At 41.7% G+C, this 19,254-nt stretch overlaps 1 protein-coding gene across 1 annotated transcript; it reads left to right on the forward strand.

Moving 5' to 3' along the window:
• The first annotated feature begins 243 nt into the window (after positions 1-243).
• LOC131293538 (uncharacterized) lies at positions 244-18,784 on the forward strand. Its single transcript, XM_058321614.1, has 12 exons — positions 244-376; positions 5,359-5,481; positions 8,450-8,613; positions 10,348-10,651; positions 10,731-11,591; positions 12,890-13,034; positions 13,114-13,414; positions 13,519-13,686; positions 16,319-16,408; positions 16,485-16,658; positions 17,006-17,119; positions 18,527-18,784. Exons 1-12 carry the CDS (start codon positions 244-246, stop codon positions 18,782-18,784), a joined length of 2,835 nt encoding a protein of 944 aa, XP_058177597.1.
• The last annotated feature ends 470 nt before the right edge of the window (positions 18,785-19,254 follow it).

A 19,254-nucleotide genomic window follows, 5' to 3' on the forward strand; every position in this document is an offset into this window, starting at 1 on the left:
TACCGTTCGAAACGCATTGTGGCTGCTTCGTGAAACCAAATAGACCGGAATTTGCATTGACCTTCGCTTTTTTGTTATTTTTACAGTGTGTTACAGTGGTTATCCGCGGAACTTAGGGAAGAAAGGCGTGAACTCGTTCGACGATCCGCGAGGGTAACTCCCGCGAAGTTCAGTGCTTGAGTGACGTGCGCAGGGCGTTGGTTGGCGCGAATGGCGTCCGCCGACAGTGAAAAGCCGCCAAAAATGGCAGAAGAAAATGGCACCAACCCCGTGGAGCTGCTGACTGATCCAACCCGGTGGGAGAAGTTCTGCCAGCGCCACGGTATCAACCCGAACCTGATCATGTTGAAGATAACGCTGTTTGTGATGTACGGTGGTAAGTAGTGATTTATTGTGTTTGTTGGATTAAGGAATCGTGGGATTGTGGTTTCGCTAAAATCACGAATATGAAAATGTGAGGATAATGCAACTAAACTATCAGAATTTAGTTTTGAAGAAAACGTCACGAAACGTCGCCTTCTTGCGTTTTTGTTGGGGTTCAAATGAAAAGATTTGTGATTTGATTTCATAAGAAAGAGGACTATTCGTAGAATAGTTTGAGTATAATAGACATGTATAGATAAGCTGTAAATATCAAAACATAGAGATAGTGCTTAAAACTGTATTATGTTTTCATTTTTAAGCATTTTAAGCATCAAGCATTAATAAAAAAATAAATTCCAGCTCTGAAACGAGTGAACAGCTATTTTCTTAGAGTAAAAGAATTATTAACTGGTTAATCTTTTTTGTTAAAAGGGATATCATGGATTCTCTTCGATAATTGTTGTTGGTATCACATAAAATAAGCGAAATAAAAAACTATTTGTTTAAAATAACATTGAAGTAAACTGCAGATAAATAAAAAAATAAATGTTTTTTTTTAAATATTAATTGACATTTTATTTTAAAATGAAAAATATATGGTGAATATAGTGTGTGTGAGTCACTAAAACGGCTTCAAATTAAAGCTGCTTGAAGCCTTTATCCGCCTCTGCCCATGTACCCAGCGGACATTTCAAGATGCAAGTATTTTAAATTGTGGTTTATTGTACATAAAAAAGTGTTAGGTAAATAGTTAGTAAAATCATGATCATAAACAAAATACATGCGTTGTGTGAGTATATTTGGAAGCATCAAGATGAATCCAACAAAAACAAATTAAAATAGATTTACAAAAAGTTCAACAAGGCATATTGTGCTAAAAATACTTTTTAACATAAAATCATTTCAAATAATTTGTACGTAGATACCTTAAAGTGCTCATGTAATATTGTTATAGTCGAAATATTCTAAAACTGTGTGCGTATGTGTGTGTGTACTGTGTGTGTGTAATAGCTAACATCATCGCAATTGGAGAAGATCAATTACAATTACGGGCAGATTTACAATTCAATATTTTCAATATGAAATAGCTATTTCAAATAGCAATAATTGTTCGATAAGATGAGATTTACTCGAATTTACTACTTTCGAACTACTTTGTAGAATCAGTTCACGATGTTTGAACCTGCCACTGAATTTCTAAAAACTTTATGTAGCATTTCATTCTCTTCGAAGAAACTTATGCACAAATTCAAAATAGCCTATAACAGGTGAAAAACGGCAAAACACAGCAAATTTACTTTTACATTTCCTTGTACCCCCAATCAAATTACCTTTTCCTCTAAAACTTAGTTGCCTTTAAGCGTAATGTAAAAATAGCAGTGAGGTCTACCCGTGTAAGGTAAACAAAGATTGCCTTCTATCTTATCTTCTCTGTTTGAATATCAAACCTCATAACATTTTACCAGTGCCTATTCTACAGAATATGACTGCTGTAGCTTTTATTGTACATTGTATCTTCATAACATTGTAGCTTGGAGCGGATCTGGTGTGAAATGTATTTGGTTGGTTGGTTTGATTATGCAAACAGTAGTTTTATGATTGACGGTTTGCAGAATAGGCCTCTTTTGCTTGTGGAGTTACAAAACCGAAACCCCTTCTCCCAATTTGTCGCTATATTATTCCGTAAAAAGGTACGCTATTTGTAAAGCGCAACAAATTTTCCCGACGAGACATGTAACCATAGCAGCGTTCAATAAGGATTCAGATTTGACGCTCGAGTTTCACTGGACATGCACAATAATCAACAAGGCAGCCTACCGAACTGCAATTGCATATTGGCTATTTGCCCCAATGTATCGGAGCCATGTAGTGCTTCGGGTGTCTTTACCGGAAAGTTCTTTTCGATTACCTCCACACGCTTATTCAAACCCCTCCCCCCTCTCCCGTCCCCCTGTTTCCATCGTCGAGAGTGGACAGTCGAATTTATCAACTTGTTCCGTATTCCGTATCGTCCGTAAGCCATGTTTCGGGCCGGACTTCTTTGCCGGGCACCAGTCAACCGGCCACTCCAGCTCCAGCAGGAACAGCATTCCGCTCCGATGGTTGTGATCCGGTGGTGAAAAATGGATCACGGACGAAACGAACGAGTGCCAGTTCGGTTTGCGAAAAACGGGCGGACGGATTGGGTTCCCGGACCGTGCGGATACGGTCCCGGAGTGTCGGGTCAAAAGTCATCGAATTTACATGATACTCATGCTCCGGCAAATTCGTCTCGCGTCCCTCCCTTTGGCTCGGCATGGCTCCCCTGGTCGAAGGTATAAATACAAAATGATGTTTCAAAAACCTATTTCTATTCATAACGTTTTCGTTTCAATTTCATGCAACACGACCGAAGGAAGGGGTGTGAGTGTGGGCATGGCAATGTCACTGTTAAAATGCATCTGCTATTCCTAATGCTGAACCCTGGCATGCGCTCGGACGATGACGAATGGGCGCTCGGTGCACCGCAGAACTCCAGACACTCCCCGGAGTGCCATTGAGGCCGGTATGCCGGTGATGTCGGGCTCGAGAGGTTTCCGTTCTCGGGTTCCAAAGTCGTTCGGTCGTACGTAGGAGCCGGGCCGTTTTGGAGCGCTTGGACAACTCTCCTTGAAGCTGTCGATTGCGGCGGAACAGGAAACCGAAGGGCTCGAGACGTGGCCTGCATCCTTTGAAACTGTAGCATACTTTACGTAGCGGGCAAGGGTGGAGTATTGCGGAGTGGGAGGGGCTGGAACGAGTCCCAGTGCGAAATTGAATTATGAACTTTCCTGTTTCGCAGTGTGTCGCTACATATGTTCTATTGAGCCGGCGCCTGTCCCCGGTGAGCTTCATGGCCGGAGAGCTGGGTCGACGTGGAATGCAGAAACTGGAGCTACAACGGATTGGGGCACGGAAGCGGATAGATCACCTCGAACTTGCCCACCGGTTCGGCACGGGACCGGGAGCGACTCTTCAAGCAAATGACACACCGCTTGCGGCACATAAAAACGTTTACGACAGTCGGCGAGTGTCGTAAATTAATTTGCCTGACTCGAGCTTAACGGCGACTTCGCCGGTTTGAACGGCGCTTTTCGCCCTCGTGGAGGCAAATCTGACCGATAGGAGCATTTTGATTGGGCTCATCAAAACAGTTCCGTCGTGAAAGTGCTTCCTGGAATAGGGTTTGCCTGCTGGGGCTACTCTCTGCCCCGCTGGGGGTTGATTTGATTTCACTGCAGTTAAAATAACGTTCTCCGATTGTAATTAAAGCTTTGGGATGTTCAAAGTTGGAAACATGTCAGTGTGTTTTAAGTGTGATTCAACAATTTGTCCTAGCCAGAGGGAGCTACAAATTTCAACGACAGGGAGAGAAATAAATAAACAAATCAAATCAAATGACAGTACTACTCTTGCTTCGGTTATTTGGTGGATAGATAAAATGATTCTTTTCACGAAGAATCCAGATAAAAAATGCCTTTGGCTGTCCTTGAGATTTGAAATTCGGCGAAACTACGTCATTGTGCACTTATCCACAACAAATGGATGTTGGAAAACTTGCCAACTTTGTAAGATGTCGAAAAACTTGACCAAAATATAAATAAAAAGAAATAAAACCATAACTTAAAACCAAAGACGACGGTGGAAAGAATAAAAATGAAAGAGATGCTGAATGTCCTTTGTTCGACAGATCGGTAAAGAAGTATCTTCTTCTTCTTCTTCTTGGCGTAACGACCTCTTGGTCATGGCTGCCCGTTAAGGGCTTACGAGACTTGTTTCCCTGTTGTACGTGGATAGTCAGTCCTCTCGTACAGGGGAGGGTCCGGTCTCGGTTGGGATTCGAACCCACGCCGTCGAGGTGGTGAGCCCCGGCGCTCATGGGCCGATGTTCTAACCGGCGCTACCGCTCGGCTGTCGCGGACCCCCGGAAAGAAGTATAATAAGGCCATAAAATGATGTGTATAAAACAAAATACTGAAAAGAGCCTCGCGATTCGATTTTTTAAACAGTATTGTAATAATTCGTCACTCTCGTCCTTCTTCTCAGCCATCGCGTTGAAGCAAATGGGTGTATATCAGTGTCATGGAATCTTATTGATCTTCAACAGCTTAAGTTGGAAGCAGAAGCTACAAAAAGAAAATTAAAACATACTAAACTGAAACATACTGCTTGCAAGCTAGGATAAAGAAGCAGTTTGCTTCAGTTATCATCCTATCTATTCTTTTTAAGAACATGTTGTTGCTCAATTAGTACGGGGATAAAACTGAGAAAAACAGTTTTGATTGATAACACTGAGAACAATTGATTGAAGCGCTACTGTTTGTAACGTCTTTACCGTTGTTTTTAAATTGTTTAGATCCTTTTTCATTTTTCATAAGTTGCATGTCTTTCATAAATATTTGTCTATTCCTATTACAAAATCAACAAATTAAGATTCTTGCGTTTTAATCTCTTTTGTAAAACAGTGTATGTTTTACGCCAACTACTAACAAAATTAGGCGAAAAGCTTGCTGCTTGATTTACATACGCAGTGAATTTAATATTTATTAATTTAAAATTTATACCATGATCCATGAGGATCCATTGTGTATTGATAGCAGTCAATAAATATCAATGTCATTAAACACATTTCTCACCTTGTATTGTCTCATAAGGGTACATCGTGTTCTTGAACAATATGCTTATGTATGCTTTGTAACTTCATTCAAAATGAGAAAGAATGTAAAAAAAAGTATCCTGTGAAAGAAAACAGGTTTTACTCTGTCACATGTTTTACGCTACCCTGTCTCGTGGAGGTCATAGGTCAAACATATAATTTGCAGAATATTTTCCACCCAGCCGTCAATGCGTGTTGCGTGTAGCTAGAATGGAAGAAAAATGTATGGAAATTACCGGCGGGATTTTCTGTGGCGAATTTTTCAAACAATAACATCCAATAACTTTGCTCACCATGTTTTTCTCCCACTTCGTCCGCAGCTACCTCGTCCCTGCTGCCGTACCTGACGATCCACATGCAGAGCACCGGGCTGACGGTGGAGGAAATTGCAATCATCTACTTGGCACTCCCGTTCACGACCTTCCTGAGTCCACCGATCACCGGTAAGCGTTTGCCACGAGGGGTTTGGGACGACACCTCCATATCCGACGACGTCATCGAACCTCCCACCCCAGCATCTTATCGTCCAACGCACGGTCGAAATCGAGATAAGAAAACACTCTCGCACTCCAATCCTTGGCGCGTCTCGCTCCGGGCCGCGATTTGGCGAACTTGGCGCTTGGAATAAATTTATATTTTACCGATAACAGCTCGGCCCGACGGGCTGGCTGTGCGGCGTTTTGTTTCGGTTTCGGTTCTGTGGGCTGATTTGTCCGCCACGGTTCGCCGGGCGAAATGGAAAAGTTTTCCGCTTTTTTCTTTCATTAAACTCGAAAATTGGAAAACAATTTATTCGGCAGGCGGGAGGAAAAGCCCGGTCCAAACCCCCACCCAGGCAGGCCGAAACAAACGAAACAAAATGGAACGCAAAGTTTTGCCCGACCAGGAGTAGAATGGAAAAGTACAGCGCATTAAGGTAGGCCCCCCTTTTTCCCGCCCAGAAGATGGGGCGAGAAGATCGATAAAAGAAATTAAAAGAAAGGGATGGTCCACTACTTCGCGAATGTGGGATGAGATGAGAGAGAGAGAGTGAGATACAACAGCAAGAAGAAATTCTGAACATCCGCGGACAGGAACTTGTTTGATCTTAAAGTATCCGTGTGCCTCGATGAGTGTGCGTGTGTTTGTGCATGTGCGTGTATAATATTGACACGGTGGTATGGGCGGGCGAGATTTTCATCGACGTCCTTGCTTAAGTGCGTGAAATCAGCCAGAAAGCTTTACAAATTGAAAGCTACCATCATTAGCCGCACGTCGACGTTGGGATTGGGCGTGTGAACATGGTGGGGAATGCGCCATTTTCCACCTACCAGCGTGGCCTGCGGGCCAACGACGCAACGGCACCCGTCCGCGAGAGTTCGAAGCGGACTTCGGATGGCGGATTTGTGACGTTGTTCCGCAGCTTCATCCCTAGGAAGAGTGGGGGGAAACCAGGGAAATGGGTTTTCCCCGCTACCTGGTTGGTGTTTCCGCAATTGATGGAAGTGAAAAGGCCAAAATGGTGGCTCGGAGGGGACGCGCTGGAAGTAAAATTAATTATGTTTTTGTATAACATAAATTAATCAATCTCACTAGCAGCATGATAATTTAAGCGAATACTAATAAGGGGGAAAATGGTGCACATGTTGTTAATTGAAACGTAAGCAGCTGCCAACGCTTCGCCAAGCTACAGGACGAGGGTGGTTGTTTAGTTGTAAAGGCAGTCCGGTACCGGGGATTTATTTAGTCGATTATTGCAGCAACAGCAGCGGTAGTGGCAGCTTCGCTACCCACCGGGCGTTGAACAATGCTTTTATGTAGTGTTTCCGGTAGTTAATCATACGACATGTTTCATAATTATCTACAGCTATGCTTGTATGAGCTTCCCGTGAAGTTATAGTTTCATAAATCTCTACAAGTGTAGGTTTAAAGGTTCGGTTATTGTAATAACATATTTGTTGCCGATGGTAGCTCTACGTATTAATGTTTTCCGGCAATGGTAGAAGAAATAAAAATGAATTTCGCTTCATGCCTACAACCAGCGGCGGATTTAACGGTGCGCGGACTAAGGGGCGGCGGGGGGCTCCGAGCTCGCAAGGGGCCCCGGATCTTCAAGGGCCAAGTTCGTTGGATAATTAAACAAATATTCTATTGAGCTCATCAATCTTCTATGATGGTCGATAGGTAATAAACTGGAACCGGGCCATTCTTACAATAATGGGTAATTTTACTGTATCCTATAAAAATTAATGCTAAGAACTATAACGAAATAATGAAAAGATGGTCCGGTATATAATCCGAGTTGAATAATAACAGAAAAAAACTAAATTGATAAAATCAAACTTCGACGAGTTCACCACAAAACATTTTGATTGTCGGATAAAAATAATACCTAATATTGATTTGGTTGAACAACATAACAATAATTCGAAAATTTATATTTTTTACAGTATTGCTTAGGGGCTCCGTTCATTTACACGCTTAGGGTTCCCATGGGTGTAAATCCACCAATGAGTACAAGTTATTTTACCACCTGAAAACGATTTGAAATAACAGAAGTTTAGTTTTCTGGCTCCTCCATTTGTATAATACGACTATAAGTTGATTATTGTTAGTCTTTGATTCAATGCAAACAAAATTTTTTATACTTTCCCAAAACAATATCTTTGATGCATCGATTTTTTTTTTCAAACACGTCGTCAAGCTTAAATAAAAAATATCATTCTGAAAATATTGAAATGTTTACAGCAAGATAGTGGTATAACTTTTAACAATTCATTTGATGCCACAAATTGAGACGTATTTGAGAGAATAGCAAGAAGCAGAATAACATAAACATTGGCCGTAAAAAGCTGCTTGTATTCTTCAACACAACAATAATTAAACTAAGCGCTCGTACTTGGTTATTATCATTTTAGACATTTTATTTGTATAAGCAAAAGTAATACGGTTTCTATAATGTTTATAAATGTTAGACCATAATTTTTCTTTGAACAAGGTATCGTCTCGCCTAGCGTTAAAAATGAACTAACTAATTGTTCGGTTTGCAAACTTGAGCAGAACAGATTTGTCACCATGGGCAGATTGTGAAACATGTTAATCGCATAGAAGTTTACAGAAGTTCTGAGAAAATCTTTAAAATTCACCATGCAACAAAACTGCACACAAAAATCAAAGCTATGTTCTTCTACATCTGTTTGTCATTTTTCCATAAGCACAACACAACAAATTTATAAATATTGCAATGAAACAACCCTCCATCGTATACCCCATACGAACCCAAAAAATTGGATAAGACTTAATCGAATCGTTTGAACCTGAGTTGCCATTTCCTTGCTGCCAACTGGCCGTGGGCAATCACACCGGCTCACTGATTGCCCCCCAAAAAGCATCTAACATTGGTGTTTTGCTTGTACATCCCCTTCCCGGCAGGGTTCCTGGTCGACAAGTTCGGACGCTACAAACCGGTCGTCATCATGAGTTTGCTTTTAAATGCATTATTCCACCATTCGCTGATGCTCATCCCGCAGCAGGAAATACCTGGCAAGGTACCGGATGCGTACGTAATGAGACATCCCGGCACGGGAAATGTAGAGGTGAGTGTTACAACACATTCATAATTCAATCACCATGCATGGTGGGGTGTTGATTTCGTCAAGCTGTCAGGCGTTCGTCAGCCAGCGGTCGGTCACGGCGGGATGGCGCACGGCGGGTTTGTTGCTTGATGCGCGTTCGACAGTTGGGAAAGTGAAAAGTCAACTTTTCCGGCGCACTGGGGGGCGAAGGATTTGGTCGAAAGCACCGGTGGGTTAGAACCGGGGGATGTGCGCTCATCGCTGATGAAATTAGTTTACCCTCCACCTACCGTGCGGAGCTCGAACAGCGTTCATAGTGGTTCCAACAACATTGGACCCATGACCGTGTGCCATAAAAATGGAGCAATAAAAGTACAGTTTTATCCGGAACAAGATGAGTTGAACTGACAGATGTCAGTAATTCAATTAAAACTATTCGCCAGTTATTTTCTAAAATACTGAAAACTCACAGCAGTCTAAACTATGTAAATATTTGGTTGGCTAGAATTGTATTTACACTAATTTTAGAGACAGCTTGTTTCCGATAATTTGTGATAATTTTTTTCTCTTTTCTACTTCTAAGATTTTTTTTTATTTGCATGTTTTTGCTAAATGTAGAAAATAATGAGCGATAAAATTGTGGAAGAATTTAAAATATTTGTTTTTAGTTTATTATATCTTCTTTATGTGTGGTGTGGAGTAATAAACTTTCGTTTTTGCATATTAAGACATCATATTATCCTGGATAAACAAACAAATTAAAAAGAGAATTATAAGAAATAATAATAAACAGATAGTATAATTTTTCAAATTTTATCGAATCTCAATAACTATAAAACGTATGACTTGCAACACAAAAGTCGTAACATTTTATGCTAGATTTAAATGTACAACACCAATTGGTCACAAATATTGTTTTGCATGTTTTTCGCCGGATAAATACAGTTGGTCCCAAAAGAGTAGGTACAGTGTCGATTTGGTCGTTTAACCCCAATTATCTTGATAAACTCTCACCGTAGCCTTAAGATTATACAAACATATAATAGAGGAACTAGTGATGCTCCAAATATGCCTCAAAGGAGGTTTTTATAGCCAAATTACTACAGTTTTAAGTCATTACCTGATAAAACACGATAATGAAACCTCACTAAAGTCATATTACACCGTTAACGTCCAGAAACGGCTCAAGTAGGCTTAGGTAATTATGACATAAAGGGTTCATAATTATATAATGTTTCACCCATTGCCACAACTGGTGTGGAGAATAAAAAATACGGAGCTAGAAGTGATGGTGATGCTTTTAAACATGTTTTAATCGTCAAAGAAAGTGCAGCAAAACGGCTACTTCCACCAATTCATTTTTACCAGTAGGATAACGATACTAAGCATACTGCACGTTTGGTGTAGGAATGGCTGCTACGTAATGTCTCCAAACAGTTGAAAACGTCACCACAGTCGTCGAATTTAAACCCTATAGAACATTTATGGCGTGAATAGTTTGGTTCGTTCCTCTAGTATATGCTTTCAGAATTTTACGGCTACGATGACAATAGACCAAAATTATTGGAGCTAAACGAGCCAATTGACACGTTACTTTCACTTTTGGGAGCAACTGTACGTACTTTTATATCGTTTTGAACAACTGTTGTACTTTATATTTATAGTTTTTGTTAGAAATTGAAACAAGGTTTGCTTAAAAAAACCCTTTGAGTTGAAGGAACATGCTGGTTGATATTTATCATCATGTACGCGCAGGTATGGTGGTCCCCCTGTCCTAGCCGCGAATGTCCGGAAGAGGAAGAGATGGACATCATCGTCGACCAATGCATGGACCACTGTCTGCTGCTGGAGCAGAATCCGCTGATTGAGCAGGCACCGCTACCGACGGACATACCGCTGGTCGTGACTCCAAACGGGGACGCCGTCAACGATCCGAAGGACGATCTGGACCTGTTCGTGCAGAATAAGAATAAGAACAAACACACCCCGGGTGACGTACTTAGCAGCAGTACCAGTACCAGTAGTGCCATCCCCAGCACTACCGAGCCGTACAGGGACAGTAAGTGGAACCTCCTGTGAGGCGAAGGGATCGTCATAAACGGTTTCCGATATCAACCTTTTTCTATTGTCTTCTGTAGAGCCGATACTTAAGGAGGAGCCGGAAGACGAGTCGGAGGAAAGTGAAGAAGGCTGGGTGGTAGCTGGCAGTGGTGACTCGGCGTTTATCGTGCTCGATATGCACCCAGATCTGGGCGAACCGATCGAACAGCTCGGCATGGAGGTGGATCACGACGACAACGCAACAGTGACGGACTTCAAGACGCGCTTTGGCGTAGCATTGCTTTGGAAGCAAGGTGTCAATGTGACAGCATTGGAGGAGGAGGACCTTCGCTGCGGGGGTCTTGTGCAGGCATCAAACATGTCGCTCAACAGCAACCTCAAACTGTCCGAGTGGGCCGCCGACTGTATGGTGCAGCGATGCCGGTTCCGCCGGAACGGACCCGACATCTGTCCGCCGGACTATAAGGAAAGCGATGACAAGATCTTCTGGATCTATTTCGCACTGCGGTTCCTCGCGACGACGATGCTGTCGGCGGGCGTCACCATCATGGACCCAATCGCGCTCACCATGATCGAGAAGTACGGCGGCGACTTTGGACGCGAACGGTTGTTCTCGAGCATCGGTATGGCGATCTTTTCGCCCATCACCGGCATCCTGATCGATCTGTTCTCGAAGGACCTCGGCTACACGGACTATTCGGCCGCGTTCTACACGTACGACATTCTGCTGATTATCTCGTCCGTCACCGTGTTCCTGATGCCGCTCGGCGAGAAGCTGCCGGCCGACAACGTGTTCAAGGACTTGCTGAACCTGCTCAAGCTGAAGCACGTGATCATCTTCATCTGGTTCCTGTTCCTGCTCGGCAACTTCTGGGGCTTCATCGAGAGCTTCCTCTTCCTCTACCTCAAGGAGCTCGGTGCTCCCAACTATCTTCTTGGTGAGTATGACACGGAATATCTGTAGGGATATACAATTTTACTGTCATGGATATAACGATTCTTTTTACGCTATAGGATAGGGAACTACTAAATTAAGTAAATTCCAACATGAAACATTTCATTGCTGATGATATTGTTTTTATGTTTGAAAGGCCTAACAATGTTTGATTGTCTAAATTGATTTCTCAAAATTTGTTTTTCAAAAAGATACAATATGTTCTCCAATATCTCGTCGTCGAATCAACAATAAATAATTTATTTACTTTCAATTTTATTATAACAATTACAATTGATTGCACGTAAGGTAATGCAAGATAAGATACAACCTATAGGCGAAGAACATCGTGGCCCAGTCAAAAAAAAAAGTACTCCTAATATCAGCTGACCGATTTTCTAATATCGGTTTTTTTCTAACTAAAAAAATGACATGTATTTTCTCAAATTGTTACAAAAATTAAGATTATAGGATAATTTGTTAGCAAAAATGGATTACAAATTAGAGCAGAGTCATGATCGTCTTCGATCATGCCTAACCTTAATGCCCCTGCGCTCATGGATTGTTTTTCTAACCGGCATAATCGCTCGGCAGTCATATACCCTAATACTTCTATTTCTATACAATTGGTTACATGTGCTTCCAACTGAACATGTTTTTAATTCTTGCAAAGACTATTTCTAGATAAAACATTGAAAATTAATCATTCGTGAGGTGCGAGTTCGTACAAAACACGGGGAACCTTGAGTTAATTTAGCTGGGACTTCAAATTAATTGGGTTGAACAGTTGGGAAAGAATGAGTGTACCCCACATTTACCGTTGCACATTGCTCCCGGATGAGACGTTATAGGTTTTATCTACATAACCAAGAATTATGAATCCAAATCTTTTCAGTATTCGTTGAGCATAATATAGAGCTACGTGATGAATGATTGTCTATTCCAATATTTCATGTTAACACTTGTAATAGTTTTAACTATGGTAAGGAAGCCTTACGTAATTTCAGGCTTAGTCTGCTTCCTGTTCTCCCTGTTTGCTCTGTTGAATCTTAATGTACAACCGTGAAATTTGCAAAGGATGTATTAGACTTGCTAACAAACATGTATTTTCAAACCTATATTTGCGCTGCATGACATGTCCTGATTTTAATTGGTAACATGTAGTTTCCTTCAACAATTCACGAATTCTTTCTAGGGTTTCGTTAACTAAACGTCTGAGACGAAATACTTCAGGGTGGTACTAGTTTAAAGAGTCGCTAATACATTTACATATATGTCTTGTTATTACATTTATTCAACTAGGTATCACCATAACTGTCGGCACAGTGAGCAGTATCCCGTTCCTGTATGGAGCTGGTCGCATCACGAAGGTGGTCGGACATGTAAATCTGATCGTGATCGCATTCGTCGCCCACGCCTGCCGTTTGGTTGGCTACTCCTTCATCGAGTAGGTGCACGGTTGTGCCAAACTTTACCCCCGTCTAAGCACCTCATCGGATACCCTGTATCTCTTTTTCCTCCCCCAGGAACGCCTGGTGGTGCTTTCCATTCGAGGCGATGGAAGCCCTCTCGTGCCACCTGATGTGGGTCGCGGCCGCCACCTACTGTGCCCTGCTGGCTCCGAAGAGCCTGCTCGCCACACTGATCGGCGTGCTGGGTATGGCGCACTTCAGTCTGGGTCGCGGTAGCGGTTCCTTCTTCGGTGGCTTCCTGATCGCCGAGGTGGGCACGCGCGAAGCGTTCCGGTACATGGGTCTGGTCGCGGTCGCCGGTGGCCTGGCGTACAAGTTCATCCACGCCATCTGGCTGAGGAAGTACGACAACCCGGTAAGGTCCCGCTTGTGGCGCATTGGCAATTTGGGTTGGCGAAGATATTTACTTGGCCGGATCGGTCTTTGCTTTGTCTGTCCGGTCGGGCGGGCCGGAAACAGGATGCGGACGAGGAAGCGGTCGAGAAGGGCGAGGCGGAGAAGCTGTACAACGAGGGCGACGAACCGAAGACGAAGGATCAGGGCACCTCCATGTCGCAGGAGCGGCTCTCGCTGATGATAAAGTACAATCAGATAGGCAGCCTCACGTCCCTACCGCGTGGCTCGAGGGTAAGTCCTCTAGTTGTGACGTCACCAGTACGTGCCGAGTGGTAAAGTTATCGCCGTGTTATGCAACAGTTTTTTTTTCCGATGGGGCAAAACGTTTGCCTAACGCGAAGCAGGTCGACTCCATTAGCCGAACAGGCTGAACGGAACTTCGTTAAATGTTTTAACCAACAACAATCCACCGAATCTAAGCTCGAGAGGATTGACTGTGGGTGCGACAACTTGATTAAAAAAGGTTATGTGTATTCCTTCCTCTTACCGGGCGTTCTGCCCATCGTCTACGTTTGCTGTCACATTTCGTTCCAAGTCGATTTCCGCCTCAAACTGGATACGGGCAGCGATTTGCGCGGAGTAGAACTCTTTGCGAAGTTATTTTTATCTAAAACACCCCTTATCGCTGTTTACCTTCAAGCCGAGCGCGACCGATCCGCGGTGTGTAACGAGTATTAATGTGTTTCTTCTCCCTGGCGTGCTGCGTCCTTTTTCTTGACTGGCCGACGTCCTTGCCCACCCTCGCCCCCGTGAAGCTTCCGGAGCGACCCGTGTCATCCGTGGCGAGCTTTTCCTGGGGCCGGATGTGCGGAAAAATAAAAGAGAAAACTCACACACAGTGCGGAAAATCATGCTGAGCCGTGAACTGATAAACTTGTTCCTTTTAGGCGGGCCGATAGAAGTTGGGTTGGGTGTCGTACCGTGCGGGGGGGCGCACCGTGCTCGTGAATTATTATTACTTATATTTTTGTTATGCTGTTGAAAAAGCTCGTTGGTTTTGACAGTTCGCATGTTATTACCCATGCGGTTTTGGGATTGTTTTCGTGGAAAATTTTGGTAACAAAAGCAAAGCAGAAAAATCTCCCTCTGCGAGTAAGTAAGATAACAAGGTGAATAACAACGATAACGAGGCCGGTTTTTCTGCTTTTTTCGACTCTGGCCGAGATGACGATGGTGACGTGTAGGTAATATGATGAAATCAGTTTAAAATGTTTGCTCACGTGGTTCGGCTACGTGTCGTTGCGCTATGTTTGTTGAGAATTTTGCAGAGCAGTTCTAATTACCAGTGATATGAGTTATGAGAGGTTCTTTTTGCCCTTTGAAGACTTTGGGTATTTATTTTAAATGTTACGTAAAATTTTCCATAAGCTAAATAACATTTAATTTGGCTTGCAGCCTGGAAACTTATTCAACTGTAGAAAAACAGCAAACCCGACTACTTATTGGATTTTTTTAAATCAAATCTGTCTCTCGATCTTTGTCTTTGGAAAAACTTTGACGAAGGTTCGTTAGCCTGCTAGATCTGTTTTCCTTTTATTTTGTTTTCAAGATTTTTTTCGATCGAAATCTCTTTGTAAGCGGTTTGAATTCCCTAAAACTTAGTTTGCGGGCAAACCGAAAAACAGAAAATAAGATTATCTCTTGCCGGTGTGAAGTGGTTTCGAAATTTCAAAAACCATTTTTAAATTTTCAGTAAATAGATTTTGACGTATTCGAAAATTACTAAGTGAAACAGAATTCACTTTTCGTGGAATCGCACTGACACTTTTTTAATGTATTTTCATCGTGCTTCACAAGTCATTTCTAAATTGTCATGAGAATAATTACTTAAATCACGAATGGCATGATGTGATTCATCATTATCTTTCCATATGCATTTTTTTCATATACTCCCTGAATGTGTGGCAGGGCCCTCCCCACCCCCCCTAGGGAGAGAAAAAAAGAAAAAGAAAAAGGGGGGTTGTGCACCGATAGTGGAAAAATGCAGATAGGGGCAAAATGCCCCCCTCAAGCGGATAACTTGAATCTCGCAGACCATTCTTGAAAAATATTCCGAATTTTCCTAGATCAATTTTCATAGATTCATTATAGATTTTCTACCCAAATGACCCAGATCACAAAGTAGAATATGTTGAGAAAATTACTTAAATGTACTTTCAACTTCAAGAAAATTCTGTATTGTTGCACTGAATGTTACATCATGTATTTCAATATCAAATATCTAAAACTATTAATTTGTGAGTTGCGGATGCCAAATACATTTATGAATCTAATTATGTTTAGTATTCGTTTAGTAACGTATTGAGGTACTTTATGAATGTCTCATTGGTTGCAATATTTTATTTGAACACTTGCTACAGGTTAAACTATCATATCCGATTTTCTCTGTTAACTCTTATTGTAGAGCCGTAAAATTCACATTAGACACATCAATGACCACTTTCTATTACTTTATTCAAATAACTTTATCCTCATCCTGTGTTATGGTACATTTAAATTAAAAGTTTGCAAGTAAAATTATAATGTATTTTTGTCGCTTTCATCAGTGTTATTATAAAGCCAAACCCGTTAATAGGATACATTTTGCACGATTAAACAAGATGCAACCTAAAAGTTGTAATATTTGTTTAAACATTTCTAGGAAATAATAGATGCTAAGATAATAATTCTGGAGGATGTAAAAGTGTATTTAAAAAAAAAGTTTAAATTTTTTTTTAAATATTATTGTTTAATATAATAATATTATATATTTTTCTAAATATTATTATATTAAACACATGCTTTACTGTTGCATTTTGGTTGAAAACTACTCGTCTGTTGGGAGGAACAACGTTTTTAAACCTCATTCCCTCACCCGTTCCAGGGCGACGTTAACGATGTTTTCTCGAAGCGTCGCAGCAGCTACAACATCGAGTTCGTGCGAGTACAGAAAGGCGGTGGCAGTGCGTCAAAGGTATGGTTCCGGTTTAAGCTGATACAAACATCGATTGCCTAATTGCAACCGTTCGGTTTTTCGATTCTTCGCGCAGGTCGATCTGCTGAAGTCGGCGGTGGAAATCAACCACAAGACGTCCCACCCACACCTGCGCAAGGAGGGCAAGGCTTCGGACCAGTCACTCAACTCGAAACGTGCCGACAGTGCGCCACGTCTGAACCAATCGAAGAACATTTCCCAGCCGGCGCTGAGTGCGGTGGTGGACGAGGTGAGTTGGGCTAGAAGAGGAAGGTCGGGAGGAAGGGTGGGGGGACTGGGAGCAAAATAAGAGAAATGGGATAGGTTTGTGCGAAGGACGCTCTATTGTGGACCGACCGAGGAAGAGCTGCAGGAATCATGTTCACTGTCAGCCTTTGGAGTCTGTGTTCCATAACGAGGGCTTTGAAGGGTCTAGGCGTTCAGTTTCAGTGATTCCCGCAGCGTAAAACAACGAAACACTTCGTTGGGCGATGGGATGGAGCTGGCTGGGGGAAATGGGTAGAACGTCCGCGGTCGGTGGACGGTTTGACATTCTGACGGGTATCTGATGTTGTACGAGTGTTCCGTTCGGTTTAGGATCTGCCGACGTCCGTGCTGTCGCGCCACAGGAAAAAACACCATCAGAGCGGCATCCTGGTGGTGAAGGCCTGCAGTCAGGATGGCGATCTGGATTTGCGTAATTATTTACGGGTAATGTTGCTCACACTGATGAGACGTACTTTACTCTTTTTTATTTAGTGCATAATGCATGATGGGTTTTGTGTTTGCTCGTGGAATGCTAATTTATATGCCCGACCTTCGGCTGCAATCGGTTCAATGCTCTGTGTAATTTTATCGATAATCATCCATAAAACATTGACCATTGAAATGAGCTGGTTGGGCGGCTGTTGCGTAAATTTAATTATTCGATAATTATCTGCCAGTATTAGTATGTTGTTGCTATGCCAGTTAAAAATATGACAACTATGACAAACAACTATTTGCTAGATTTTAGGCTCCCTCCACATATGGCTTGTGAATTTCAACCTTTATATGGTTGTGCGTAAAGTGATTTATATTATAATAATATTACAATATGAACGAATTGTGTAACGTTAAATGTTGAATAAGTGCTGTTGTATAAACGTATTAAGAACGTCTTTCTTTATTCATATAAGGAATTTAATTTTTATACATGTCTGATTTGAAAAATAATGATGAAATAAGTTTTATTCAATTCGATTATCGAAATCAGTTCTTGTTCAGTTTGATTGAACTTTAGTTTCCAATTTATCAAAACATTTACATTACTTTAAAGTGAAGAAATAATACCCGGGCATGTGGTTTATGAATTTGCTCGATATTATGTCCAATGCTAATCATTGAGCTGAAAATCGACCATGTGTTTAAGTTTAAAGACCTTGAACCTTTGGAAATATATTGAGAGTCAAAGATCCGTACTAGATTAGACCATGTATTAGACTTTGTAGAATTAATATGCTTTCGAATCAAACCCAGACGCGAGTCATAATCGTTTTATATGCTTTTGAAAAGAAGAATATGTCAGTTATGATAACATAACCAAATAAACCTATTCTTATTGATCTTACTTGATTAAAGAAAAAATCAATTCACACCTTTTAATTTTATAGACATTCCTACATTCATGTAGAGCATGAATCATTTATGATTTTAAACTAACATGAAAACTGCATGCTGTAAAGGTATTAGATGATCAGTTTTAGGTTATTTAGTATCAACATTTATTAAGCTATACTGGGACCTGGATCATGGATTTACAACATGTTAGATTTGCTATTAAATAGGTTTTCTTCACTAAAATTCTCATGAGTGAGGGAGGTTGATTGCATGATAAACATATAAACGAGGTTAAAAGGAAGCGGGTTATTCTGAATAGTTTGAAATTGGCATTCTTTGAAATGCTTTGCATCTAATGAAAATGAAATCTGATTCGATGAAGGAATGTGTAGTAAATTGAGAAGTAAAAACTCGAACGAGGATGCATCGTCCATGGTACACGGTTTCTACGCTCGGGCGGAACGCTCCTTCCTTTGGCCGAGTCGGAACAGTTTTAAACTATGGACAATCCTCTTACAGGAAACGGAACAACGCGATTCAATCACCGAGGGTGAGGAGGAAAACTACAAACTGGAGATGATCAAGAAGGCTTCCCGTGGTCCCGTGCTGAACGACATCCCCGAGCGCACGGTCGAAGCGTCCGATGCGAGCCCGTCAACACCGGTACCACCCACCCCGACACCGACCGAACCCGCCGAGCCGTCCCAGGCAACGGTGGTCCCCCCGGCCGATGGGCAGAGCATAGCTAATGGGCAGGCCAAAACCGACGCTACCTGACAGGCTTCCGACAAGCATTCTCGATAAATGATAAACATCATTGTTTTCCTATTTCCGTTTCGTTTAGTTTTAGTCTGTACGATTTCTTTTGTTCAATACATTTCACCTGAAGTAGCGGGCTAGTTTGATCAGCACGGTCGCGGTTGCGATCACCAGCGTACGATCTGTAGCTTCCATACCATAAGTACAAGATGTAAGGATGAACTCATAAATGCAGGTGTTTCCATTGAAAACTAAAAGTGCAGAGAACGGTATTTTTATTAAATGAAGTATTATAGGGCATGCAAAATGGTAAGTACGTAAATTGAAGTATTCAATTTCTACTGTTATTTATAGATTCGGTTTTTAGATTATTCTAAAGGTCCTACAATAAGAGCAATTGTGAGCTACTTTCTAGTCATGTTATTTTTTTTCATCCAAAACATAACATTTTGCAATTAATTCGTCCATTCATCCCAGATCGAGAAAAG

The sequence above is a fragment of the Anopheles ziemanni genome, chromosome 2, assembly GCF_943734765.1.
Source record: "Anopheles ziemanni chromosome 2, idAnoZiCoDA_A2_x.2, whole genome shotgun sequence".
Taxonomy (NCBI): Eukaryota; Metazoa; Arthropoda; class Insecta; order Diptera; family Culicidae; genus Anopheles; species Anopheles ziemanni.